Source organism: Dipteris shenzhenensis, chromosome 21, assembly GCF_047967505.1.
Source record: "Dipteris shenzhenensis isolate YYH24624 ecotype China chromosome 21, Dip_SZ_1.0, whole genome shotgun sequence".
NCBI lineage: Eukaryota > Viridiplantae > Streptophyta > Polypodiopsida > Gleicheniales > Dipteridaceae > Dipteris > Dipteris shenzhenensis.
This window is the reverse complement of record NC_141616.1, coordinates 52,903,696-52,931,267: the sequence shown is the minus strand read 5'-3', so window position 1 is coordinate 52,931,267 and position 27,572 is coordinate 52,903,696. Positions and strand designations below refer to the sequence as shown.

General features: G+C 42.7%; 2 protein-coding genes across 2 annotated transcripts in view; one reads left to right on the top strand and one right to left on the bottom strand.

Annotated features, from left to right (window-relative positions):
- Window positions 1–27,572, bottom strand: part of LOC147889059 (Tetratricopeptide repeat (TPR)-like superfamily protein) — a 247,182-nt gene that overhangs the window by 165,060 nt on the left and 54,550 nt on the right. The gene's annotated exons all lie outside the window — the stretch shown is intronic.
- LOC147889060 (uncharacterized) lies at window positions 1,958–27,572 on the top strand. The gene is made up of 3 exons (XM_087392132.1): window positions 1,958–2,020; window positions 2,183–2,797; window positions 27,558–27,572. The coding sequence occupies exons 1-3, from the start codon at window positions 1,958–1,960 to the stop codon at window positions 27,570–27,572; spliced, it is 693 nt and encodes a 230-aa protein (XP_087248258.1).

Sequence of the window (27,572 nt, the reverse complement as noted above, 5' to 3'; positions counted from 1 at the left end):
TTTTTTCAGTTGGTGTCACTTTGACCACACACAGAATTGCAGCTCCTCATTGTTTGAGGTGCTCCCATCCTACTGCGACTATCCCACATCTTTTATGGTTTTGTCCTCATTCCAAACTTCTTGATAGGATCTCTCACTGCCTTCAACTCAGGTTTCCTGGCCATCGATTTGGCAAGTTCTTTGGGCTATTTGGAAGATATGCTCCAGCACAAGCCCAATACTCTCTTTTTACATTGGGTTAGATTTTGGGCACTATGGACAATTTGGAAGCAAAGAAATAAAGTCTTCTTAGAAACCGCACTGCTTCAACCATATGAGTTCTTCAGAGCATCATTGAGACAATCTCTATATGATGCTTGTCACGAGGATGATTTGGATGTCTCTTGTCTTGAGGTGTTTTTCCACTGCTTCTGATTTTTCAGAATAGTTTTTTCTGAGACTATTCATATTGTAAAAATATTTTCTTAATGTAAATAGAGTGGATTCACCCAAATAAATGTGTGTGTGTGTGTGTGTGTGTGTGTGTGTAGATCATGAGGTCTTTTTGAAATATACTGAAATTTTCAGTTGATGTAATTGTAGCACCTTGTTTTGAGATTGCTACTCATATAATATAATCAATCAAAGATTTCACCCAAAAAAATGTGTGTGTGTGTGTGGTTTTGTCCATGTTCTCTTGAGCTCATTGATCTTCTTCAGCAGCAGCGCCTACGAGGAGCGAGATTCCCAACTATTCATTTTGGGAAGTCTTTTTGGCTCTTTGGTTTTCATCCACCCAGACCAAAGTTTCATCTTTTCTTTGTTTGGGTTCACTATTGGGCACTCTCGACCTTATGGACAAACACGAACTGTAAAGTCTTTAGTGATCCTATATTTTCCTTGTTTGACTTTTTTAAGCGTTCTCTGTAGCAATCCTTCTTTGATTGCTTGCAAATGCGCTGCATAGATCATGATGTATATCTAGCATACACTGAGATTTTCAACTGATGCAATTTTGGCTCTCTCATTTTTTAGGTCACTACTCTTGTAATATAATCAATCAAAAGTTTTCACTAAAAAAAGTGTGTGTGTGTGTGTGTGTGTCAACTAACGTATTTTATAGTGCCTCGTTTTGAGGTGGCTATTCTTGTAATATAAACAATCTTGGCTTTCACTAAAAAATGTGTGTGTGTGTGTGTGTGTGTGTGTGTGTGCGTGTGTGTGTGTGTGTGTGTTTTTGAGTTCTTCTATCGGGCTCTCTTTCGGAGTTCTTTGCTAGTGTGTGGGAGTCTTCCCATATTGTAAATTTATGAGAATATAAATACAATGGATTTTACCAAAAAAAAAAAAGTGTGTGTGTGTGGTGTGTGTCTCAAAAAAGCAGAGAGCCTCAACAGGAAATCAAAAGCAAAGAAAAACTATTTCCAGGCATGACTGAGGAAGATCTCCTTGATAGCAAGCATCATAGATAGATTGCCGTAGGGAGAGTCTGAAATATTCATAAGATTGCAAGAACGGATTCCCAAAATATCGCATGTTGTGATAATATGATCATGGATTTACCCAAAAAAAAAAAAAAAAAAAAAAAAAAAGTGTGTGGTGTGTGTGTGTGTGTGTGTATGTGTGTGTGGTGTGTGTGTGTAGTGCTGCTCATCCCTGCGCTCTTCCGCTCGCTCCTGCGTTCTGCCCGTACAACTGTACGGACGCCGTGCAGCCACACGTCTCTTTCCCTGCGTTGCTCCGTCGCGTCTGCTTGCCCTACGCCATCTTCCTCGTTGCACCGCCGTACCACTTGCCCTTTTTCGTACATATAGTCTTGCCTGCTGCGTCAGCCGCCCTTTCCACTTCTGAAATCCGTACAGTCTTTACTCTCCCTGCCTCCTCCTTCATTCCGTACAGTTCGCATCTCTAGCCTATTCTTCGTCCGTACAGCCCTTCTTTGTTCCGCCCTTCCTTCAATCCTGCCCCGTTTCTCTTCATGGAAGATCAGTTCAAAAGCTACTCTCGTAAGGAGTCGACCCGGGACTCCAAAAGACAACAGGTTGATTTTTCTACTACAGATTCGGTCGACGCTCACTATGTCTTTGATATGCTTAAAGATGAATTTCAGTACAGCCGGAAGGAGTGGGCCAAACCTCCCCCGGCCATCAAATACAAGTTGAAGCTTCCATCATTGGTTGCTCCTCTTCGAAAATTCTCTCAGCAAGCAGTTATCATCTTCTTCCCAGGAAAGTTACCTTCAGCAAATGATGTGGCTCAGTGGGTTCAGGCATTGTTGGGAGGCTGCTTTGTTGAAGGGGTATATTTTGCTTCTAGGGGTTTTTATGAGGTGCACTTTTCAGATGCCTCATATCGCCAGCAGATTTTGGAGATGTCGCCCCTTTTCTATGGCAGACAAATGGTGCATGTCATGCCATGGTCGCCAAACAAAGATTACCACAGCCTCATTCGACATCACTGCCCCGTATGGGTTGAGGTAGTGGATTTTCCAGACTATATGAGGGCTGAGTTACCAAGTTTGGCAGCCACTTTGGGGCAAGTTGTATGCCCACCCCGCCCTTCGGGTAATCGCAATCGCTTTTGTATTCTTTGGGATACAGATCACCCAACCCCTCCTTCCATTGCGGTAGAAGTGGAGGATGTTCCCCTTGGTGAAAAATATTTTGACTTGAAATGGGGAGTTTTTGCAGGTGCTTGTTTCACATGCCATAAGTTTGGCCACTTAGCCTCACAGTGTCCTGCAGTTCTGCATCAGCTTCCACCCACAGCTATTGCTCCAGAAAATACTCCCCCTCCGACTTATGCCTCGGGGTCTAAGGCAATGCCTACCAAACTGGGTGATGTGGCTCTCAAATCTGTCCCTTCCAAAGAAAATGTACTTCAGGTTTCAGCTAAGCAAAAGGATAAGGGTAAGGGCAAAATTTCAGAATCTCATGTCTCTCCCCAGGGTGCCTGGCAGCAACCCAAAAAGGTTTTTGCTCTCAAACCACGTCCACTACAATCTCGCCATTGGGATGCTTCAATTTCTACCCCTGGTCAGACCTCTTCCCCTGCTGACAGCCTTGCTTCTCAACTGTGGGTTGATGTGCTAAAAAGAGGCATCCTTGTATGTGATAATGATGAGGATCATAGAGCTAATGATCCAGGAGCCCAGGTGGATGTTGATGTCATGGGTGAGGCCTGACAGTTTACACTCTATTCTGCCTTTTGGTTTGACTGTACATATCTTTTATGTCTACTTCAATTACTTGCATTACATACAATGTTCAGGGTCTTTGCAATGTCAATAAGTGGAGACTTTTCTGGCATTATGTACATAGAATGCATCCCGATGTGATCTCCTTACAAGAACACAACCAACACTTCTTGGCTGGCCAGCAAGGCCACTATGCTGGTTATGATATTTTTTATGCTGGTACAATGCACTTTTCGGGGGTTTGCATGCTGGTAAAACATGATATACAGCCCACGGTGGCCCACAATGATCCTCAGGGTCGATGGATGGTGATCAGGTGCACCTGGCAGGATACTCTCTATGAAATAGCATCTGTTTATGCCTCACAAACTTTTGCGACTAGAGCTCAAATGTGGGCCTCCCTCAAACAATACCCATGGCTTTCCAATGCTTTTTTGTGTGGAGACTTTAACAATTCGCCTGCCTCCCAAGACAATACTACTCATCGCTCTCACATGATCCCCACTGAGTTCCGACATTGGGAAGATATGCTCTCATCTCTGCATGCAGAAGATCTATGGCTCTCAACAAGGGACACAGATATGGGTTATACATATCATCACAATGCTTTTACTCATTACTGGGCTCGACTTGACAGATGGTATTTGCTGCATGCTCAGCAGTATGCTGATTTTACATGTACATTGCGGATTGATCACTCCCTCCTGCTATCTGATCATTTTCCAGTATGCTTGACATTATCAATAGCACGTCTGACAGATGATATGCCTTTTTTTGGTCGTCGCTTGCTCCATGTTAATAGTGCCTACTTGCTTCATCAACAATTTCAGAACATGGTGAGAGTGGCTGTCCGTCCCCTCCTCTTACATGCTCAGGAGGATATGGATTTTGCTTGGATCAGTCTTGCTCATCGCTTACAGGCTGTTATTCAAGACTACGGACGGAGTTACATGGAAAACTTTCGGCTCAAGATAAAATGGGCTCAATCCCACAAGCAGCAAATGGATGTAATCAGTTCTCATAGGCAGCTTACCTCTTCTGAACAGGATTCTTGTGCTTATGCGGTTCATATCATCCATCAAAATGATCTTCGCAAATTAAAGAAGTGGCAAATCCGAGCTCGTATGAAACCCCTTTTGGATAAGGGCTGCTCCTCCAAAGCCTTTTTTAAAAGTCTCCATGCGGATAGGCGAAAGGAGGATATTTGCAGGATCAAGAAAGCTGATGGCACCTGGACCACTTCCAAATCAGACTTGGAATTGCAATGTTCTAGTCATTTTCAGCATCTCCTTTCTTCTCAACCTGATCATTTGATGCAAGTAAATGCAGCCAGGTCTCAATTCCTTATGCATGTTCAGCCCATAGTATCTCGGGAACAGGCCCATGCATTGGAGCAGCCTTTTATGCTTAGTGAACTGGAAGATGCTTTGAGTCATCTACGCAAAAGCAGCTCCCCTGGTTGGGATGGACTGACTGTTGAATTCTTCCGTGCATTTTGGGGTGATCTCAAGAACACTCTCCTTCTAATGATCAATCATGCTTGGGCAGAACAATCTCTTCCTCCATCCTGGAAACATGGCCTAGTAAAATTGATTCCCAAAAAAAGGTTGTGTGAGACGATGGCTGATTGGCGGCCTATATCCCTCATGCCTGTCATTTACAAACTCATTGCTAAAATGATTGTCCTCAGGGTTCGTTTCCTCTTGCAAGCAGGACTTCATCCTAGGCAGTATGGGTTTGTCCCCAGAAGGCAGATCACTGACAATATCTCCAATGCCTTGCTTGCGATTGAGTATGCCAAATATTCTAAACAAGATGTTCTCATTCTGCAAGTAGACATTGCGAAAGCTTTTGATACTGTCCATTGGGATTTCATCTCTCAAACTATGCAAAAATTGGGATTTGGCCCTCGACTCGCCCACATCATTTACTGGCTTTATTCTCACGCCACGGCACAGTGCTTGCTTGGTGGTGGGTTGTCAAGAACCTGGACTATGACTCGCTCAGTGAGACAGGGTTGCCCTCTTAGTTCCTTACTGTATGCCATTGCTACCCATCCGTTACTCTTGCATATGGACTATCTGGCAGATACAGGACAGCTTCATGGCTTGCAAATTCCAGGGGCACAGTCTTTTCTTGCACAGGCCTATGCTGATGATTCATACTTCATGCCAAGGAATTCTCAAAGTGATCTTTCTCGTTTGATGCATACACTGAATGATTTTGGCATAGCTGCTGGACTGCATATCAATTTTCAGAAATCAAAACTTCTAGCTTTGAAAGAAGCTGATTGGCATGCACTTTTTTGGCCAGGCCTCATTATCTCTTCCCTTACTATTGTCAGACATCTCGGATACCCCATTGGCTGGAACATTACTCCGCAACAACAGCTCAAATGGGTGCTTCAAAAGATCAATAAGAAGCTGGAATACTGGCATTTGTCCACTTGGCCTCTACATGTTCGACTCCGGATAGTACAGTCCATCATTATGGCATATGTGCAATTTTATTTGCCTCTTCTTCCTTGGTCTTTCAAGCATTTGGCTTCCTATATGTCCCAAGCTATGGAGATATTTTGGAAAAGCAAATCTCATAAAAAAGCTTTGCGACTACTACCTATGCAGTCTATTTGTTCACCCAAGACTCATGGGGGGCTGAATATTCTCAATCTCCAGGTTCATATGTTGGCAAGAAAGAGCACTATGATTGCTGATTTTTTTCAGCAAAAACAACCATGGGCTATTATGTTAGCAGCTATGTGTGGAAACATGGCTTCCCATGCATATGGGCATTGGATTACAGATCACTGGGAAGCAGTTTTATCTTCCTTTAAGGGAAAAATTCCTGGTTGCCCTGTTTCTACTGCTTTTCTTCATGATTGGAAGAGAATTCTTTCATATGCAAAATGGACAGGTGCTTCCTCTCATCATGGTAATTCTTTTCGATTGGAAAGCATCCATTGGAGCAAGGTGTTCGCATCGCCTCTCGCTTTACAGGCACCTATCAAAGCATATAATCTCATGAAATTGGGCATAAGATTTGTTGGTGATGTTGTGGATCAACAAGGCTATACACTTTCATTTCCACAAGCTTGCAGGACATTCTCCTTGGGTCTGCATCATAGATCCATTTGGAGAACACTTTCAACTATGTTGCAGCCATTTGTTCCGGTTCCTCCACTGTTTGCCCAGGACAGATTAATGGACTGGAATTTGACTTCCATACCTCCTGCTACCCATACGCTCTCAATACACAATCTGACCTCCTCGAAGGCTTACAGATTTCTTCTTCCACAGCCATGGATTGACAAGCATGCCAACACTCTTTGGAATTTGGATAGGCCTTTATCTTGGTGGCAATCCCGACTCATGAAAATCTGGAAAGCCAAATTGCCATTGAAACAGAGGCTTTTCTTTTGGAGATGTATAGTGGGAGCCTTTTCCATTGGGGTGAAATTGGCAGCACGCCGCATTGCTTCTCCTTTCTGCCCCCGTTGCTCTCATCCCCGCGAGACAGTTCCTCACTTATTATGGTTTTGCCCGCACTCTCGCACATTGATCACTCATGTTTCTCATTTACTGCGGCTTCGGTTCCCTTCTATCAGATTTGGGAAACTTTTCTGGATGTTTGGATGCCTCTCATCTCAGATGTCTCCATTACTCCTTTTCTTTCATTGGACTCGCTTTTGGGTATTATGGACCATCTGGACACAGAGACTGCATTCTAGGATGGGTCAACAGTTTCCTCAGGCATATATTTTCTTCAGAATGTCCCTCAAGCAATCCTTACATGACAGTCTTGCTGCAAGGGATTTGGATGTTACTAGCCTTGAAGTGTTCTGTACTTGTTTTTGAGTTCTTCTATCGGGCTCTCTTTCGGAGTTCTTTGCTAGTGTGTGGGAGACTTCCCATATTGTAAATTTATGAGAATATAAATACAATGGATTTTACCAAAAAAAAAGCGTGTGTGTGTGTGTGTTTGAGTTGCACCTCAGGTCGCATTGGCTCGTAACAGATTTACTGAGCTTGTTTCTCCCATTGTCTCCCCGCAAAAAGCCTCGATGCTGGAAATGTCTTTTTCAGATGATGAATTGGATGAAGCCCTTAAGCATTTGGGTAAACATAAATCCCCTGGCTGGGATGGTCTAACGGTTGAATTTTTCGAATCCTTTTGGCCAGAAATGAAGGGTCCAATTCTACAGTTTATTAATGCAGCATGGCAGCACCAACATCTTCCCTCAGCTTGGAAGCATGGTCTGGTTAGTCTTGTGCCCAAAAAGATTCTTTGTGAGACTATGGATGACTGGAGACCAATTACTTTGATGCCCGTGATATACAAACTGATTGCCAAAATGTTGGTACATCGGATAAAGGATATCCTTCATGATGGACTTCATCCCAGGCAATATGGTTTTGTTCCAAGACGGCACATACATGACAATATCACTAACACTCTTATCGCAATGGAATATGCTAAATATTCAGATCAAGATGTGTTGGTCATGCAGGTGGATGTGGCGAAGGCGTTTGATACAGTACAGTGGGATTATGTCTCTCAAATCATGCAAAAACTTGGTTTTGGGCCAAAGCTATCTAATGTCATATATTGGCTTTATTCAAATTCCACTGCTCGCCCTTCAACCCTTTATGGGTTTGTCTATACTCAAGATGGCTGCCTATGAATATGATAAAACGTTTCACAAAGAAAGATCAAGACAATACAAGAAGCAGAAGCAGGCTGAGGGTCAGGATGACCATGTTCGTGATTCTTTTAAAGCTAGGTTGGTATATGATGTGATGCATGAAGGCTTTGAGGACACGCGTAAAACCTGGAAAGATTCAGTCCTACATTTGGCCTTAGGGGCAAGGTGGATGAAATAGTTGATCCTATGCAGGGCTATGCAAAGCATGCTATTATAATTTTCTTTCCAAGTCATATGCCTGTTGCTGCAAATGTTGGCAATTGGTTGACCAAGACACTCGGTGGTTCTTTTGTTCGCAAGGTCCATTATGCAGCCAGGGGTTTTTTTGAGGTCATCATGAAGACGAGGAGCATTAGCAAATGCTATTGAAGCACTCTCCTCTTTCTTTGGGCAGCAAATGGGGCATGTCCTTCCATGGTCACCGACCAGGGATTATCAAACCCTCATCAGACATCGCTGTCTGGTTTGGGTAGAGGTGGTGGATTTTCCACAGTGTTTGGCTTCCCTTTTGCCTAAAATTACATCCTCTTTGGGCAAAGTGGTCTGTCCTCCAAGCCAAATGGGAATTCAAATAGATTTTGCATCTTATGGGATACTAATAATCCCACACCTAAATCTAATTATGTCATAGTGACCAATGTTGATATGGGGAGTGCCTTTTATAAGCTCAAGTGGGGTTTATTTGCAGGAGTTTGTTCTGAATGCAAAAAATTTTGGCATATGGCTTCACAATGTTCTTTGCATGTGCAAAAAATGCCACAAGAAGCTATGCCTACACAGATGCAAAATAAGGATATTGGTGGGTCTTTTGTATTAAAAAACAAAAGCACTAGGCATGTTTATGCAGCATAAGACAAAGGTAGAGCTCCAATTGTTTCTAAGGGGAATGCTCCTGTCTTGCTGCCCTCCACTTCTCAATCAAAAGGAAAAAATAAATTTTTCCAGTAAGCTTGGCAGAGTCCGAGGAAAATTGTCACAGTCAAGAGGCCCTTACCTCCTCATACATGGAACGGTGCTTCCTCTAACGGTCATACCACGGCAGAAAATTCAAGTGTAGGCATTACTTGGGCTGCTATCAAAGCCAATCGTACTCTTTCCTTGAAGATAGACATTGTGGGTTTGCTGTCCTCTCAACAGAATTCTTTGTTACCTCACGATAGAGGCCCTGATCCTGAGGCGGATATGCAGATTTGACTCTTCAATCTTGCTTCATCTATATATATATTGTAAATATGTTGTCACAAACCAAATGTTTGACACTTGATGTACAGGGTTTGTGTGATGCTAGGAAGGAAATGGAAGTTAGTTTGGATGTATCTCAATGATTTGCAGACTGATATAGTGGCTCTACAAGAGCACAATCAGCATATGTATGCGGGAGTCATTTTCGATTTCTATCTAGGGAAGAAACCACATCTCTATGTCAAGCTAGATACTGTTTGCAAAGCAATGATCACAAAAAAATAACTAAATGGGAGACAAGAGCAAGACAAAGAGCTTTTCTCAACAAAGGTTGTTCATCCAAAGAACTCTTTAAAAGCTTGCATTCTAAGAGACAATCTGCAAATATTTGCCGAGCTCTTATGCCTGATGGGGTTTGGACGACTTCTAGAAAACAACTTGCTGTAGTATGTGTTGCTCATTTTCCTAGACAGTTTGGGTTTGTAGATTCCCCTACATATGCAGTTCTTGCAACGAGGAGACAACTCTTACAGTATGTCTTTCCCCAAAAGATTTCCATAAAGACAGACATGAAAGATGTAAGATCTGCCTTAGTGAACATGATCAATGGCAAGTAAAATTAAATATATGCCACAAGGATGGACTGCACTGTTCGAAGATGAACGTACAAAGGCCAAGTTGCTAATTTCCAATACTCAAGCTTTTTCCGAAGCTTAGCCAAAACCCAATCAGTTTGTTGTTGGCGAGTGAGTTCCCACCCCAAAGGGTAACCAAGATGACAAACAAATTGAGTGGGTGGAATGATATCCCCGGGCGATAATAGACTATGCCAATCTTGGGAATGCAAAGGGAGCAGCTTAGACTTCTGAAAATTAATATGAAGACCAGCTGCCAAACCATAAACAGAGAGGGTCTGCATCAAGGCACCAAGATCATGGGGCGTATTCTTCGGGGTAAAGAGAGAATCATCAGCATATGCTGAAGCAACCATGCTGCAATTAGCATCCAATCCCAAGCCATGAAGTGATCCTGTAGCCACAAGATGATCAATAGATTGTAGCATAGGATGAGTAGCAATGGCATACAGTAAAGCACTGAGAGGGCATCCTTGGCGGACGGAACAACGGAGAGTCCACTCATCAGAGATATCCCCAGTAATAATGCAAGCCGCGTTGCTATCTCTGTAAAGCCAGTAAATAACCTGCTGCATTTTTTGTCCAAACCCCAAAGCTCGCATAGTTTGCGAGATGAAATCCCATTGAACTGTGTCAAAGGCTTTTGCAATATCTACCTGCAAGAGTAGAACATTCTGCTGCGTGTATTTGGCATATTCAATCCCAATATAAGCATTGGCAATGTTATCCGTGATATGGTGACGTGGAACAAAGCCATATTGGAAGGGATGCAACCCATCATGCAAATAACCTTTAATCCGATCAACCACCATTTTGGCAATGATCTTGTAAATGACTGGCATGAGCACACACTTTTGTTTTTTTTTTTTTGTGAAATCTTTTATTGATTATATTATATGAGTAGCAACCTCAAAATAAGGTGCTACAATTACATCAACTGAAAATTTCAGTATATGCCAAAAAGACCTCATGATCTATGCAGCCTGTCTGCAAGCAATCATGGAAAGATTGCTGCAGAGAATGCCTAAAAAAGCCAAACAGAGAGAAAGTAGGATCACCAAAGACTTTACAATTCCTATATGTCCATAAAGTCCATAGTGCCCGGTAGCGAATCCAAACGAAGAAAAGATGAAACTCCGGTCTGGATGGATGAAACCCAAATAGCCAGAAGAACTTCCCAAACGGAACAGATGGGAATCTCGCTCGCAGCTGCTGTCGAAGCATATCAAAAAACTCACGAGAGCACGGACAATGCCAAGACAAGTGAGGCACAGTCTCTGAAGAAGCAGAATATCTATGGCGAGAGCACGGACAATGCCAAAACAAGTGAGGCACAGTCTCTGAAGAAGCAGAATATCTATGGCAAAGTGCAGGAGCAATGTGTCGATGAGCTAATAGCTGTCCAGATGAAAACACTCCCAAAAGAACTCACCAAAAGTAAACCTATTGCCAAAGCGGTACTTTATAGGCCCAAAGTTGCTGTTATCTTTTCCTCCACCACTTGGCTAGGCAATGCATTCGCCAAACAGAATCACCTCTCTCTGAACACAAGATTGAGGCAAAAGGATTTTATACAATGCAAGTACAGTAATCTAAGATAGCCCCAAAGGATGAGAAGAGGACCCTGGAGAAGTCAAAGTCCAATCTTCCAGTCGGTCCTGGAGTTCCAAAGGAGGAATCCGAACAAAAGGCGAAAGCATAGAAGTAATTTGTCGCCACAAAGGACGATAATGAGAGCCCAATCCATATGTAATGGCTGCTAGAGAAAAGGGGAGCACAATACTAGCATCATCTATAACATCAACAACCGAGGTGATGCCTTTAAACGAGACAAAGTAGGAACGTCGAGGTTCCTGTAAAGCCAAGGGAGGTTGAAAGACTTTTGACCAGTGAATGCTTTCAACTCTCAAAGAATTCCCAAGCAAAGATTGCCATCCATTTCATTCCAGATGAGAAAGAACATGCTTCCAATCAAGAAGCAAGCGGGAGACAAAAGGGCATCCAGGCAAAGTACCATCAGTGCAGCCAAAAAAGAAATCCCAAGTTGCCAATGACCAAACGCAGAAATATTGATATGAGTGACCAGAGTCCTAATCATAACAGCCCAAGGCTGATCACCTTGCAGAAATTGCAGCAACATTTTCCCCCTGTGGGCAAGAATATGCACATGAATATCCGTGATGTTCAATCCACCATGCATCTTGGGAACAAATGTGATGCATCGAAAGCAGCCTGAGACTTTTTCTGCCATGTTTGGATCGCCAGAAGAGTTCCATGAAGACAGACATGAAAGATGTAAGATCTGCCTTAGTGAACATGATCAATGGCAAGTAAAATTGAATATATGCCACAAGGATGGACTGCACTATTCAAAGATGAACGTGCAAAGGCCAAGTTGCCAATTTCCAATACTCAAGCTTTTTCCAAAGCTTAGCCAAAACCCAATCAGTTCGTTGTTGGCGAGTGAGTTCCCACCCCAAAGGGTAACCAAGATGACAAACAAACTGAGTGGGTGGAATGGTATCCCCGGGCCATAATAGACTATGCCAATCTTTGGAATGCAAAGGGAGCAACTTAGACTTCTAAAAATTAACATGAAGACGAGTTGCCAAACCATAAACAAAGAGGGCCTACATCAAGGCACCAAGATCATGGGGCATATTCTTAGGGGTAAGGAAAGAATCATCAGCATAAGCTTGAGCAACCATGCTGCGATTAGCATCCAATTCCAAGCCATGAAGTGATCCTATAGCCACCAGATGATCAATATATTGTAGCATAGGATGAGTAGCAATGGCATACAGTAAAGCACTGAGAGGGCATCCTTGGCGGACCAAACAATGAAGAGTCCACTCATTAGAGATATCCCTAGAAATAATGCAAGCCGCATTGCTATCTCTGTAAAGCCAGTAAATAACCTGCTGCATTTTTTGTCCAAACCCCAAAGCTCGCATAATTTGCGAGATGAAATCCCATTGAACTGTGTCAAAAGCTTTTGCAATATCTACATGCAAGAGTAGAACATCCTGCTGTGTGTATTTGGCATATTCAATCCCAATATAAGCGTTGGCAATGTTATCTATAATATGGCGACGTGGAACAAAGCTATATTGAGAGGGATGCAACCCATCATTCAAACAACCTTTAATCCGATCAACCACCATTTTGGCAATGATCTTGTAAATGACTAGCATGAGCGTGATTGGCCTCCAATCACCAAGTGAATCACATAGCTACTTTTTTGGAATCAGCTTGAGAAGACCCTTTTTCCATGACACAGGCATCTGCTGATTTTGCCATGATGTATTTACCATTTGCAGCAAGGTGAATTTAAGAAGATCCCAAAATGCAAGAAAAAATTCAACAATGAGACCATCCCATCCTGGAGATTTCCATCTGCCACAGGATCTTAGTGCATCAAACAATTCCCTTTCAATTAAAGGATGTTCAAGTTCCAAAGCCTGAGCATCAGACAAAATTGGATGAATATGCTACAAAAGAAGCTGACATGCAGACACGACCCGAGGAGAAAGAGTATCCAGATGCCCAAAATGAGTGGAGAAGTGCTGCACACATAAATCAGCAAGCTCTGAACGAGATGTTGACCAAGAGCCATCAGGCATCCAGATCCGACAGATATTGGCAGCCTGTCTTTTGTAGTGTAAACTCTTAAAAAATTACTTGGAAGAGCAGCCTTTATCCAAAAATGCCCGTTGTCTGGATCGAATTTCCCATTTAGCAAGCTGTCTGCGATCATTGGATTGAAGAGAGAATTGAGCCTGACATAAGAGCATGCTTTCCTCTGAAAACAAAGGGCGAAGATGAGCAAGCTCAGTCAAACTCTGACATGTAAATTTGGCATGTGCTAGTCTCCCTTGTGGCTTGCATATAGGATTTGCCATAATCTCGAATAACTGCTTGCATCCGAGCAGCCAAGCATAATCCAGACCAATGCGTATCTGACAAGAGAGAGGCTGAATAGCATCAAAGACCAAGGCTTTAAAGTCAACATGCTCCAGATAACTATTATTAATCAGCAAAAGCCTTCGGCAAGGCAATCTGTCAATGGGAAATTCATGTAAGGAAAGCCTCAACCAAAGAGGAGCATGTTCCGAATGTGTGAAAGCATGATCAACCCAAATTTGACAACTAAAGGCATCACAATGCTGTGGATCAATCTGATACCATCTATCCAAGCGTGCCCGATAAGAAGATTGAGCATTATGCTGAAAGGTATAACTCGGAGCATGGGCTGTAATTCCTTCCAAAGATCAACCAGGCGCAACTGAAGCAAAAAATTAGACCATGCCTGTGTTTCAGAAGCCAACATATGAGTGTAGCCTGAGGTGTTGTCACCCAATTGAGGGGCATTATTAAAGTCCATTTGCGACCATCACACATTCCCTGTACATTGAGAATAACACACTTCAGATGATCAAGCATATTTACAGTTATGGGACAGGTATGTACAGCAACTAATGGGCTGTCTACGTCTGCATTTCCACCTCAATGTCCGGACCTCTGCCCTGGGATGAAGCATCAGCCTGAGGAGAGGGCAAAAGTGTAGCAACTTCTTCAGGAAACAAGGTCCGATTTGCAGTCACAGCAGCCCAGTTCAAGCCAGTTCAAGCCAACACCAGAGTTTTCAGCAGGTGTTTTCCCATGAGCGAATGCACCACTCCAAGTCTAAGAAGGCAAAGGTCGCCTGGGGGAGATCACTTTGCGAGGAGTTTGCCATCCATCAATCTAAATTTTTTCCCCCTTCCCTTGAGGTTGAGAGGACAAAGGCATAGGAAAAGAAGCATTACCATGTGAGACAGCCAGGGCTTTGCCTTTGTCTTGAACAGAGAAAAATTGTTTGACCCCTTTGTTTTTTACCACAGAAGAGGCATTTGCATTCTTATTCAAAGGCTGAACCATTTCAGCTTGCACTGGCATCCGTGGAGCTCGGGAAGGGCATTGTGAAGCCATGTGCCCAAATTGCTTGCATTCAAAGCAAGCACGTGCAAACAGCCCCCACTTGAGCTTGTAAAAGGCACTCCCCATGGAAACATTATTCACAGTAACCGAATATGAAGCTGGAGTGGGATGATTTGTATCCCACAAAATGCAGAAGCGATTGGAATTTCCATTGGGTCACGATGGACATACCACCTTACCGAGGGAAGCTGCGATTTTAGGTAGAAGAGAAGACAAGCATTGAGGAAAATCCACAACTTCTACCCAAACAGGGCAACGATGCCGAATCAATGCCTAATAATCCCGGGTGGGAGACCAGGGCAGAACATGGACCATCCGCTGGCCATAGAAAAGAGGAGAGTGCTCCAGCAAAACCTGACGGTGCTCCTCATCAGCCATGATGATCCCCTTGCTGCATAATGAACTTTTTTTACATAAGAACCACCCAGGGTTCGAGTCAACCAATTCCCAACATCTGCTGCAACAGGCATCTGTCCTGGGAAGAAAATTATAATGGCATGCTTTGCATACTCCTTAACTGGATCAAATATATCATCCACTTCCACCATAATGCTAGTGGTGGGAAGTGGATCTTTCCAACCTTTACGGGTGTCTTCAAACCCTTCATGCATAACCTCATAAACAAGCTGAGTCTCAACAAAGTCATGAAGGAAATCATCTGAATCCATCACCTGTATTTGTTTCTTATTGGAAACCAACTTGTCTTTGTGAAAGGTTTTCTCATAGGAATAATCCGCCATTCAAGTTAAGGAAAAAGCTTGGAAGCAACAACGCTTTACAAGGAGGAAAGCACAACAGGTACAAAACTGTACGGTTTTTCCTGGCTATACGGAAAAAATCGTACGGATTTTGTCTGTACAGTCGGGAAAAACCGTACAGTTTTGTACTTGCTGTGCGAAGAAAAAAATATATTCCCTGACAGGCAAACTATACGGACTTCCCCGACTATACGGACAAAACTGTACGGAATTTTCTGACTGTACTGACAAAATCGTACGGATTTTTTGCTTCTCCCCCCCCCCCCCCCGATAGGCAAACTGTACGAACTTTCTCGACTGTACGGACTGTGTGGATTTTTTCAGGCTGTACGGACAAAATCGTATGGATTTTGGACAGTACGAAAAAAAAATTTTGGATTTTCTGACAGAGCGTACGGACATCAAACGGAACCTCGAGGGCGTCAAACTAAGGGAGAAACAAGCAACTGTAGCGTGGGAGCACGAGGGCTAGCACGGAATCTCTCTCTTTCTCTCTCTCCCCACCACACACACACTTTTTTTAGTAATATCTAGTGCTGTATTTATATGCTCATAAATTTACAAGATGGGAAGTCTCCAAAATGGTGAGTATCCCAAAGATCGGAAACATAAAAAGAAAAGCTCTATGCAAGAAGCATCTATATCACCCTCATGCCAGGCATCATATAAGGATTGCCGCAATGAGGCTCGGAAAGATTCATATGACTTGTGTATCTACCGACCCAAGTATGCCAAATTATGCTCACTCCAAAAGTCCAAAGAGCCCAATATCTCACCCAAGAGAGAAATAGTGAGTATTGAGACAAAGACCTCATAAATCTGCCAAATAGCCAAAAATGTTTCCCAAATCTGTGACTCGGGAAATGGAGCCAAAGATGATCTGACATTCTCCCTAGGAGGTTCCTAGAACACGGGCAGTGCCAAAGCAAATGAGAGAGTCTCTGAAGGAGCCTGACATCTTAAACATGTGGATGGTGCAATGCGACGTTTGGCAAGTGTGACTCCCACTGACAATGTGCCTGTCATGCATCTCCAAAAGTCTTTGTTTCAAAGGCGTTTTACACTTTCATAATATCCGGAGATTCTTCCACCACCATGAGAGGGGCTTCCTGATATGCCACAGAGTATTAGCATATTGCTGAATCCATGGAGCAGGCTGAAGAAGCCTGTAGGCTTTGATGAAGGTCAAGGCAGGCAGAGGAACAGGATGAGAGCATGTAGCAAAGGGTTGCAATTGCCAATCCAGAAGCCTGTCTGTGTCAGCCACAGAGGAAACAGGTAGAAAAGGATATAACAAATCAGCAATTTTCTTCCATATCGACCTATGGTGCATTCCCAATGCATAGGAAGCAGTGGCCTGAGGAAAAGATAAGACATAGCCCTGATTATCTACCACATCTCATATATATCTAATTCCCAATTTCATGAGATTGTATGCCCGAACAAGTTCCTGTAAAGCGAGTGGAATGTTAAAGATGGCACTCCAATGAATACTTTCTTTCCTCATTGAGTTTGTCCCCGAGCAATTGTCAGGAGCCCATTTGACCTTAGAAAGTACTTGTTTCCAGTCAAGTATCAGAGCAGTAGAGAAAGGACAGCCAGGTATCTTCCCTACAAATCTCCCAATGACAACCTCCCAATGATCAGTAGTCCAATGACCATAAGCAGAAGTCCTCATGTTGACACGCATGGATGCTATCATACAACTCCATGGCTGTTGTTGGCGGAAAAAAGTATGGAGCATAGTCGCCTTCCTTGCAAGTACATGATATCTTATATTGAGGATATTAAGTCTACCATGCATCCTAGGAGAGCACACCATTTCCATCTTCAGCAGTCTCAATGCTTTCATAGCAGTTTTTGTCCTCCATAACATCTCCATAGCTTGAGACATAAAGGCTGAAATATCTCTGGAGGACCAATGCAGCAAAGGCAAAAAGGACTGGACATAGGACATTACAATGGATTGTACTATTCTGAGCCTGACATGAAGTGGCCAAGTAGAAATTTTCCAGTATTCCAGTTTATGTTGAAGTCTTTGGAAGATCCATTTTAACTGCTGCTTCCTGGTGATATGCCATCCTATAGGATATCCCAAATGTCTGACTACATCTTTGGAATGCACCACCTGACCTGGCCAAAGAATAGAATGCCAGTCACATTGTTTCAGGGGAAGCAATTTAGATTTGTCAAAATTGACATGCAATCCCGCAGCCAATCCATACAATGATAGAGTGGTCATAAGCATGTGAACTTCCCGGGGAGAATTATGTGGCATAAAGAAGGAATCATCAGCATATGCTTGTGCTAAAAAAGATGCAGCCCCAGGGATTTTAAGACCAGTCATCTGTCCTATGTTTGTAAGATGATCAAGATACATTAAGAGGAGATGGGTCGCAATGGCATAGAAGAGAGCACTAAGAGGGCAGCCCTATCTAACTGATCTACCCAATGTCCATGACCGAGATAGATGACCCCCAAGAATGCACTGAGAAGTAGAGCCAGAATAAAGCCAGTAAACTGCATTTGCTATCTTTGGACCAAAGCCCAACTTTGTCATGATTTGAGAGATAAAATCCCATTGAACAGTGTCAAATGCCTTAGCAATATCTACCTGCAATATGAGCACATCTTGATGCGAGTACTTAGCATATTCAATTGCAGTCAATGCATTGGAGATATTGCCATGGATTTGTCTTCGCGGCACAAACCCATACTGACGAGGATGAAGGCCAGCATTCAGTATCCCGTGAAGCCTATACACAATCATTTTGGCAATGAGTTTGTTAACTGCAGGCATCAAAGTAATAGGCCTCCAATCTGACATATGGTCACAATTGGGCACAAGTTTGACTATGCCATGCTTCCAAGAGTGCCGTAACTGATTTTCTTGCCAGGCAACATTGATCATTTGCAAGAGGAGATCTTTCAAATCATCCCAAAAAGAAATATAAAATTCCACCGTAAGGCCATCCCAACCAGGGGACTTGTATTTGCTGAGGTGGAACAATGCATTATCAAGTTCTGTATCAGTAAAAGGTCTCTCCAAGGTAAGAGCATCATCCATTTCCACTATTTCAGAAACATATTGGAGGAATTCAGTCCTTGCATTAGTCATTTGATTTGATGGGGAACCAGGAGCAGAGAACAATTTCTGGAAATAATTTTGGCATTCATCTTGGAGATCAGAGAAAGAGTGCGTCCAAGAGCCATCTAGCTTCCTTATCCTTAGACATGAGTTTTTCTTTCGAGTAGCATGCAGGCCCTTGAAAAAGGCTTTTGATGAGCAGCCCTTATCCATGAGGGGCTTCATTCCTGCTCTAATCTGCCATTTGTGCAATTTCCTCTGATCATTAGCAGTCAATTTAATCCGAGCATGTGAAAGGGAATCATTTTCTGATTCAGAGAGAGGCCTTAAATGTGAAAATTCAGTCAATTGTTGTGCTGTCCTTTTTGCCCATTTAACCTCATTCCTCCATTTAGTCATATGCTAGTTTCCATACTCTCTAATGACATTCTGTATACGAGAGACAAAGCTGTCCCAAGCATAATCCATGTCCTCCTGGGCATGCAAAGGCAAGGGATGAATTGCAAGTCTGATCATTTGCTAGAAATAGCGATGTCGGAAAAAAGCCTGATTAACATGCAATAATCTATTGGAAAGGGGTGGCAAATCATCCAGTGGCATACCAAGGTGCAGATTCATCCATAATGGGGCATGATCTGACTACACCACACACACACACACACACACATGCACGCACAGAGAGAGAGAGAGAGAGAGAGAGAGAGAGAGAGAGAGATATGATATGATTTTATTATTAAAGTCCACGAAAGGCCCTTCAAGATCTATGGGACTGGCGATCACTATCAACTAATAGTGATCCCTTACATCCAGTGAGATAGAATATTACAAACATATCATGTATGGAGTACTTATTGGACTAGTTTGTGTGCTAGACCCGTGTGCTAGACCCAGTACTTTGTTGGATGTTCCTGGACCTCTATCGTGCGTGCTCTCGTCAGTGGTCTCCATGTCACTAGCTCCACTGCTCCACAGTCTCTTCCCACTGATCCATGCTGCCCTCATGTCAGCTATCTCCTCCTCCTCTATCCCAATGTGAGCTAGGGCTGACTTGAAGACATAGAAGTCGGTGACATGTCGCTGTGCTCATGTAGTAGTGTCACCTCCTGTTGTTTGATTTACTGCAATAAGCTTTCTCTGTGTCGCCACATCTCCATCAGATACATGGCCAACGTAGACCTGGGCAGGGAAGTGAATCAGTCAAGAGAGTGGCCCGAACCCGTGTCCCAGACAGTAGTACCATCTCGGATCTCATAATAGGCAGGGCAAGTACATAGGAAGTGCTCCTCTGTCTCTACCTCTACCAATGTGCAATCTGCAAGTCCGCTGCTCTCTAGGTACGCCTGCGGCTCTCCCCGTCTCAATCCTTAGCTGATGGAACATGACCAATGGCAATCCTCAGTGCATGTGAGACCCATCTGTCCTCCAAATACTGGGGCCTGATAATCACTCCATCCTCTAATACTGTGAGGAAATGATCATGGTAGAACTGAAGATTGGTAGGGAACTCCTGGTTCCCGTCCCAAGTCTGTGATATATAGAGTTGGATAGACCCCATGTAGGGAAAGAGGACGTGCCTAATACACCCCCCACAATATAGTGCAAATGAAACAATTGGAAAACAATACGGTTGATCTCATCTCGCGGAATCTGAAGAAATGGGGCGGCTGTTACGCTCTAGCTGAGGTGGCATGACCTCAGAAGAATCAGTCGACATTTCTCTTAAGGATCTACGTTTGTAATATATTTGTTTGTGCTTCATGTAAATGATCGGGAGGGAATTAATGTCAAGGTCCTAGGTGAGGGCTGATAGCACCAGACTAGGTGGATTTAAGGCTAAGGGCCTAATGCAAGAAATGTGCCTAGGGGCAAAGGATTTCAAAGTATCCCAAGAGAGGGGTAAATAAAAAGATGGCTTGTGGTTCAAAGCAGAGTCGTATTTTGGATTATGCCTGGTTAGTGTAGTTTTCGGGATTGCATGTATTCCCTAGTATAGGGAATTGTGTCAAAATTTTGTCAGTTTGTAATTACAGTTTCTAGCGGTGTTTTTTTTTTTAAATTAAATAAAATAAAGCAAAACACCCATTGACCTGAATGGAAGCAGAAGAAGGAGCTTCCAGGATGGACCCTGTAGAGTCAGGAGTCCGGTCCACCCAACAGGTGTCGCGCCCAGTAGTTCACACCTTATCTGGCAAGATTGCATTACTTGAGGATGCCTTGCAACAGATATTAGCACAACAGTTACAGGCAAATGTAGGGCAGTCTGAACTTAGAAGAGTGATACACAGTATGTCTACCAGACCTTCTCGAGATGAGAAAGGAAAGACTCCGATGAAACCGGAGTCTAGTGTCCATACGGTCGAGCCTAGGAGGGCTAAAGTACCTAATATTGCCAATTATAGGCCATAAAAGTATTCTGGTCGGATGAATGACGGTAGTTATGATGTCATTGAGACCTGGTTACACAAATGGGACGAGGCGTCGCCATTTGTGAAATCAGAAATGATATCAAGAAAATCCGTGAGACCACGCACATGTTTAGTGAGGCAACGGATCGGTGGTGGATTAAACAACAGAAAGATGGTATTGCATCCACTACCTGGGAGGGGTTTAAAAGGGAATTTAGGAAACACTTCTTCCCTCCAGTTGGAGCTTCGTATTCAGGACTATGCTGAGAAGCTTGATTTCGAAATGACTAAGCTTGCTCATGCAGATATAGCCCTGGGTAAGGCGTGGCATTCTAGGAAGAATCCAGCCATTGATTGGAAAAAGCACGTATATCAATTCAAGATGAATGATGTGCTGTATGTCTTACGAGGTGAGAAGATGTACCTCAGTGACCGTTGGTTTCCGTGATGGAAATCCGAAAAGCTCAAGAAGAGTTTTTATTCCTTTGTACAGCATCGATAGAGCCGGTTGATGATTCTTCGGCTAGCACTGATGTTGCGCAAAGTGGTGAAATGGCCAAGCTGGCTGATTTTATAGCAGAGGAGTTCTCTGACTGTTTTAGGGATGAGCTACCTTATGGGTTACCTCCAGAGCGGAATGTTTAGCATAAGATCGAACTAATCCCGGGGGCAGAACCTGTAAATAGAACTCCCTATAGATTAAGCTTTACAGAAGAAGCTGAGGTGCCAAGACAACTGGAAGAATACCTCAAGTTGGGGCAGATTCAGCCCAGTTTTCAACCTTTTGCTTCCCCAGTGATATTAAAGAGGAACAAAGATGATACTTTTCGCCTCTGTATAGATTACAGAGCATTAAATAATATCAATGTTAAGCACAGGTATCTGATGGCTCGCATCGATGATTTGCTAGATGCATTGCATGGGGCCGTAATTTTCAGCAAGATAGATCTTAAGTGTGGCTACCATCAGATCTGTATTAGAGCCGAGGATGTGCATAAAACTGCTTTTAGAAGCAGGTTTAGTCATTATGAGTTTTTGGTAATGCCCTTTGGACTTATCAATGCTCCAGCTACATTCGTCATGCTTATGAACGATTTACTACGTCTGTATATCGGAAAGTTTGTAATACATTTTATTGACGATATTCTGGTATTCAGTAAAAGTATTACTGAGCATCGCAAACACTTAAGAATAGTGTTCAGTGCTTTGAGGAAAGCCAGTCTTTATGTAAATAAAAAGAAAACTATACTGTGTATGGTTAGACGAATATTTAGGATTCATAATTACTCCAGAGGGGGTAGAAATGGATCCAAAGAAAGTGGCTGCAATACTAACTTGGCCAATCCCTCAGAGTTTGACCGCTTTTGCGATCATTCTTGGAATTTGTCCAATTTTATAGAAGACATATCAAAGGATATTTAGAAATAGTATCGCCATTGACTGATTTGACCTCAGATAAAGTACCTTTTATATGGGGACAGAATCAACAAAAAAGTTTTAACACCAGAAAACAAGCTGTGGTCACAGGACCGGTGTTAAGAATAACTGATCCCCAAAAACCGTTGTTCCTGGAAACCGATGCAAGTGGCATTGCGGTAGGAGCAGTTCTCCTTCAAGAGGGAAGGCCAGTAGCCTTTGAAAGCAAGAAGCTTTCTCCCTCTCAAAGGAATTGGCCAACTCATGAATTAGAGTTGTATGTTGTTGTCCATGCTTTGAAAACATGGCGACATTATTTGTATGGATCAGAGTTTTATGTGGATGTTAATCATGATACTCTGAAACAATTTTGTAAACAACCTGACTTGAGAGGCCGCCAAGCTAGGTGGGCAGAGCTCATGCAGGAGTTTAATTTCACGATTCGGTACCAAAGAGGAAAAGGTAATAAAGTTGCTGATGTGTAGTCACGTATTATGCATAACATGAGTTTCACGGTATTAAAGAGTGCTCTAATGACCGAGATTAGAGAAACTCAAAAGGTGGACGAGTTTGTCCAAAGCCTTTGGCCTAAGGCTCATGTGTTAAAACCCGGGGAAAACGAAAAGGATGACCTGGCATCCAAAAAAGGCCAAACTTATGCAAGATATACCATAAGGGATGGTATGCTGAAAAGAAATGGCAAGGTAGTAGTACCTAATCAGAATGATCTCAGGCAGAGAGTCATTCGACAGTGCCATGACAGCCCATGTGCAGGACATCCAAGAGTCAAGAAGACATAATCTCGTGAAGTGAGATTTCTTTTGGCCAAAGATGAAAAAGCATATTCATGAATATGTGACACGTTGTTTTTCGTGTCAGGTAAGTAAGGCCGACCGGGTGAAGCCACCCGGACTTTTACAACCCTTGGAGATACCACTAAGTGAGTGGGAGAGCATTTCCATGGACTTTATTGTAGGTCTGCCTACGACACAAGGTGGTGTGATTCTATCCTTGTGGTGGTTGATCGTCTTACCAAGATGGCTCACTTCATTCCAACTAGGGAGTCAGTTAGTACCCCGCAAGTGGCGGATTTGTTTATTAGACATATATTTCGTCTGCATGGATTACCCAGATCCATAGTGTCAGACAGAGATGTCAAATTTACCGGTCAGTTTTAGACTGCGGTATTTGAGACACTAAGGACTGAGTTGGGAATGAGTAGTGGGGATCATCCAGAAACGGATGGTCAAACAGAAAGAATCAACCAAATTTTAGAGGATATGCTTACAGCATATGTGTCATTGAGGCAACATACGTGGGACAAGTGGTTGCCATTGTTAGAGTTTGCCTACAATGATAGAAAACATTCCTCTACGGAGTTTAGTCCGTTCGAATTGAATTATGGTTATAGACCAGCGAATCCAACTATAGTTGGAGTACCTCAGAAAGTGCCTAGTGCCACGAACTTTGTGGTTCAGATGCGGGAGATGCTAGCACTTGCGAGAGCTAATATCCGCCATGCTATGGATAGAGCCAAGGCGTATGCGGATGAAAACTCGTCTATAAGAGAATTTAAGCAAGGAGAAAAAGTTTTCTCAGAGTTCCTTCGCACTTGAAGTCGTTAACTTCAGGAGAGTGTGCTAAGTTATCACCTCGTTATTGTGAGCCATGGTTAATTCTAAAGAGAATAGGCAAGGTAGCCTATAAATTAGAATTGCCACAAGGTTGCAAGGTGCACCCAGTGTTTCATGTTTCTCGTTTAAAGAAATTTTTGCATATTGGTGACTCACTAATCGAAGGTGTGGTTTTGTTTCAGGAGATAGAGGATAATGCAAGATGCAAACCAACAAGAATCCTGGACCGAGGAACAATACAAGTGCAAAATCGGAAGATACCCACGGTGTTGGTTGCATGGCATGGTCAGCCTGTATTAGAAGCTACCTGGGAATCCGTATACCAGTTGTGGAGAGTGTTCCCAGACTTTATCATCAAGGACACTGATGTCTGAGGAGGGAAGGAATGTTACGCTCTAGCTGAGATGGCATGACCTCAGAAGAATCAGTCGACATTTCCCTTAAGGATCTACTTTTGTAATATATTTATTTGCGCTTCATGTAAATGATCGAGGAATTAATGTCAAGGTCCTAGGTGAGGGCTGATAGCACCAGACTAGGTGGATTTAAGGCTAAGGGCCTAATGCAAGAAATGTGCCTAGGGGCAAAGGATTTCAAAGTATCCCAAGAGAGGGGTAAAAAAAAAGATGCATTAGGAAAGGCCCTATAATGATGGCATGTGGCATCTTGATCCATCTAGGGAGATGGGGCTTGTTGGAGTTAGTGAGAGAATGAGAAGGGACCTTCACATATGTTTCAGATTTTTTTGATTTTCTGTGTGTGTACTCTCATGCTCCAGCAAGGTTGGCTGGGTGGAAAGTTATGGTGTTAGCTCCCGTGATTATCAGTAGTTAGTTGAGAGTTTGTAACAGCGGCTGAGCTATACTAAAAGGGGGGAAGGCGGTCCATCTGAATACCCTATCTATCAAACCATCTAGATATGTGCGCATACCAGGCTATGCTTATCCCACTCTCAGCTAATCGTCTGAATGACTCTGATGCAGAGCTCAGCAGCCTCCACCTAGGCAAAGCCCATACTCAACGAAAACATGCACACCCCACCCCCACCCCTTCTTTTGACCCCTGATGAACCAACTATGAGCCCAAGTGACTTGCTTATCAACCACTCGAAACAATAATGATGACCAAATTCATCTACATTGCAAAAAAACAAAAAGAGCATCCCTAATAAGCCATCATGGTACTGATGAGATGACGGGTGAGCATAATGCAAACCATCCACTCAAGAAGAACCCTCTCACAAAACTTTAGAGTAGACTTTGGCACCTTGTTCATGAGTGAGAAGGAGTAGACTAGTGGATGACTGCTACAGATTTCAGACATGTTTCACAAACACCAAAGGCCCCAAGGGACTGTAGACACTGCCCTTGGATCCAGGATACAAACCTGTGTATTGCTTTCCCATTGTTTCATTTGCACTATATTGTGTGGGGTGTATTAGACACCTCCACGTTCCCTACATGGGGTCTATGGCATGATGCATTCAGATTTTGGTCTCATAGGCCATTTTGGTTGTTTGCAGAAGTTTCCCTTTCTGACCTCTTCCAAATGGTAACATCTATGCAATCTAGTTTCCTTTCCGGTGACATCTATGACAATCTCGTTTCCTTTACCACAACAATACAGTTTAAAAAACAAAAACAAGAAGACTTCTAATCCATCCTAGGAAAATATATAGCATTGGGGATTTACCTAAGAAATCTGGCTTGCACTGGTGATGAGCTTCTTTTCTTCATGATTGAACAAGAATATACTTTTTCTTCCAACAAGTGAATCAGAAGAGTGAGACAAACCCACATGCTTAATGACGAGGAAGTTTGCTTCATAGATATGCAGGTTCAAGGCCAGCGTGCATGCTCGTACGAGGTAATATGCATGTCAATATGAGGTAATGGCTACAATAGGAATGATAGGAGGTGCAAGATTCTCCACATACAACCAAGAAATTTGCTTGTTTTCTAAGGCCTTGGGCAAGAGAAACCTTATTATTTCTACAATGGCTTGAAACATTTGGAAATCCCTTCCCAGATGTATGATGAGTCTCAAATAAAAGAACAGAATGGCTCTGCCTATAATGTAATAAATTATGTATGTAAGTATAAATAGCCGGGGACCCACTCAGATTATTCATGCTATGCATGATGTACTTTTCCCATGACCATGTGCTCTTGGGGATTTTTGCATACTGCATAGAAGTCCTTTCAATATAAATATACTTTATAAAGAAGTCTTTTCATACTTCCTAGAGGTCTTCTCATTGAAAAAGGCAAGACCCACAAAACTCCAAAATACAAAAGAAGCCTGTGCAATTCATTTCTAACAAACACTTTACTCTCTCACTACTACCCTTCCCTCACCTCCAGTTACTTTTGCAAGTACAATTATCTGTCTATTATGAGGCATCTGTGTTGTCCATAATTATCTTTGATACATGAAGAGATGAAACACCCTTCTCATACCCAAGAAGTTGAACAGCAGCACAAGGGTTTGGTCTTTGGAGGCCTTCCTGGTTAACAATGCAGCCTTCATAATCCCTCAGGCAACCCAAGAGTCACTAATAGAAGATATATGGTCCCATCCTAAGCAAAAAAGACTCTTGGGACATACTTAATAGAAGTTTTTTACATGGAAAAAGAAAAAAAGGCAAAATTCGGGAATCCCTCACACATGGACACATATATACATACACACAGACATACATATTCTAGATACATGTGTCTATTTATATCTGTATATATGTATATATACATGTATGTAGATGTACGCTTGCACTCTCACACACACACTCACCGCCCCAGTTAGATGTCTTTTCATGTTGTATTTGCTGAGTAACTTTGGTGAAATCACAGCTGTCCTTAAAAACGTGACAGCTCGACTTTGTGTTACATTTGCTCACTGACTGTCATGAAACCACCTCTTTTTTAGGCTGCTATTTTTTTCCCTTAAGAGCAACATCACAAAACAAAGTTCAAGAACAACAAAGAAAGGTGCTCAGGGTGCTCAATAAGTAGCTCACTGACTGTCACGAAACCACCTCTTTTTTAGGCTGCTATTTTTTTCCCTTAAGAGCAACATCACAAAACAAAGTTCAAGAACAACAAAGAAAGGTGCTCAGGGTGCTCAATAAGTACAGTAAGCCTTATTCTCTATCTGTTTCTGGGTATCCAGTGAACCCAAAATTGTGTACAGCTCATCAAATAATTGTGATTTCCTGCTTGAGAACAATATACATATCAAGTTTCAAGAAAGGTGCCAAGTACAGTGGCACTTATTTTCTCATGAGTATTGAAGTACTTAAAAAAAAATTCTGATCGTATGGAGTTTTTTTCAAATAGTATGACTCCAACTTCTACCTCAAAACAAAGGAACTATAGAACAAGGGACTATAGAATGTTTGTTCTATAGAACCAAAGGACTATAGAATGTTCTGTTTCCTGAATCTGCCACCAAGGAACAAAAGAGCAATATTTATGAAAGCTTGAATTTCTGGAATTTTTAGTAGACTACAGCCACGCTATAGCAACAAATTACAGATCCCATGCAAATATTCTGGTTAGTCTTTGGGAGTCTGTTCCTTTGTAGGTTGACAAGATTTGA

Excerpts from the sequence above, each read along its gene's own strand:
- LOC147889060 (XM_087392132.1), top strand. The coding sequence starts at position 1,958 with ATGGAAGATCAGTTCAAAAGCTACTCTCGTAAGGAGTCGACCCGGGAC. Across the intron at positions 2,021-2,182 it reads GGGACTCCAAAAGACAACAG|CAAGCAGTTATCATCTTCTT; the intron begins GTTGATTTTTCT and ends AAATTCTCTCAG.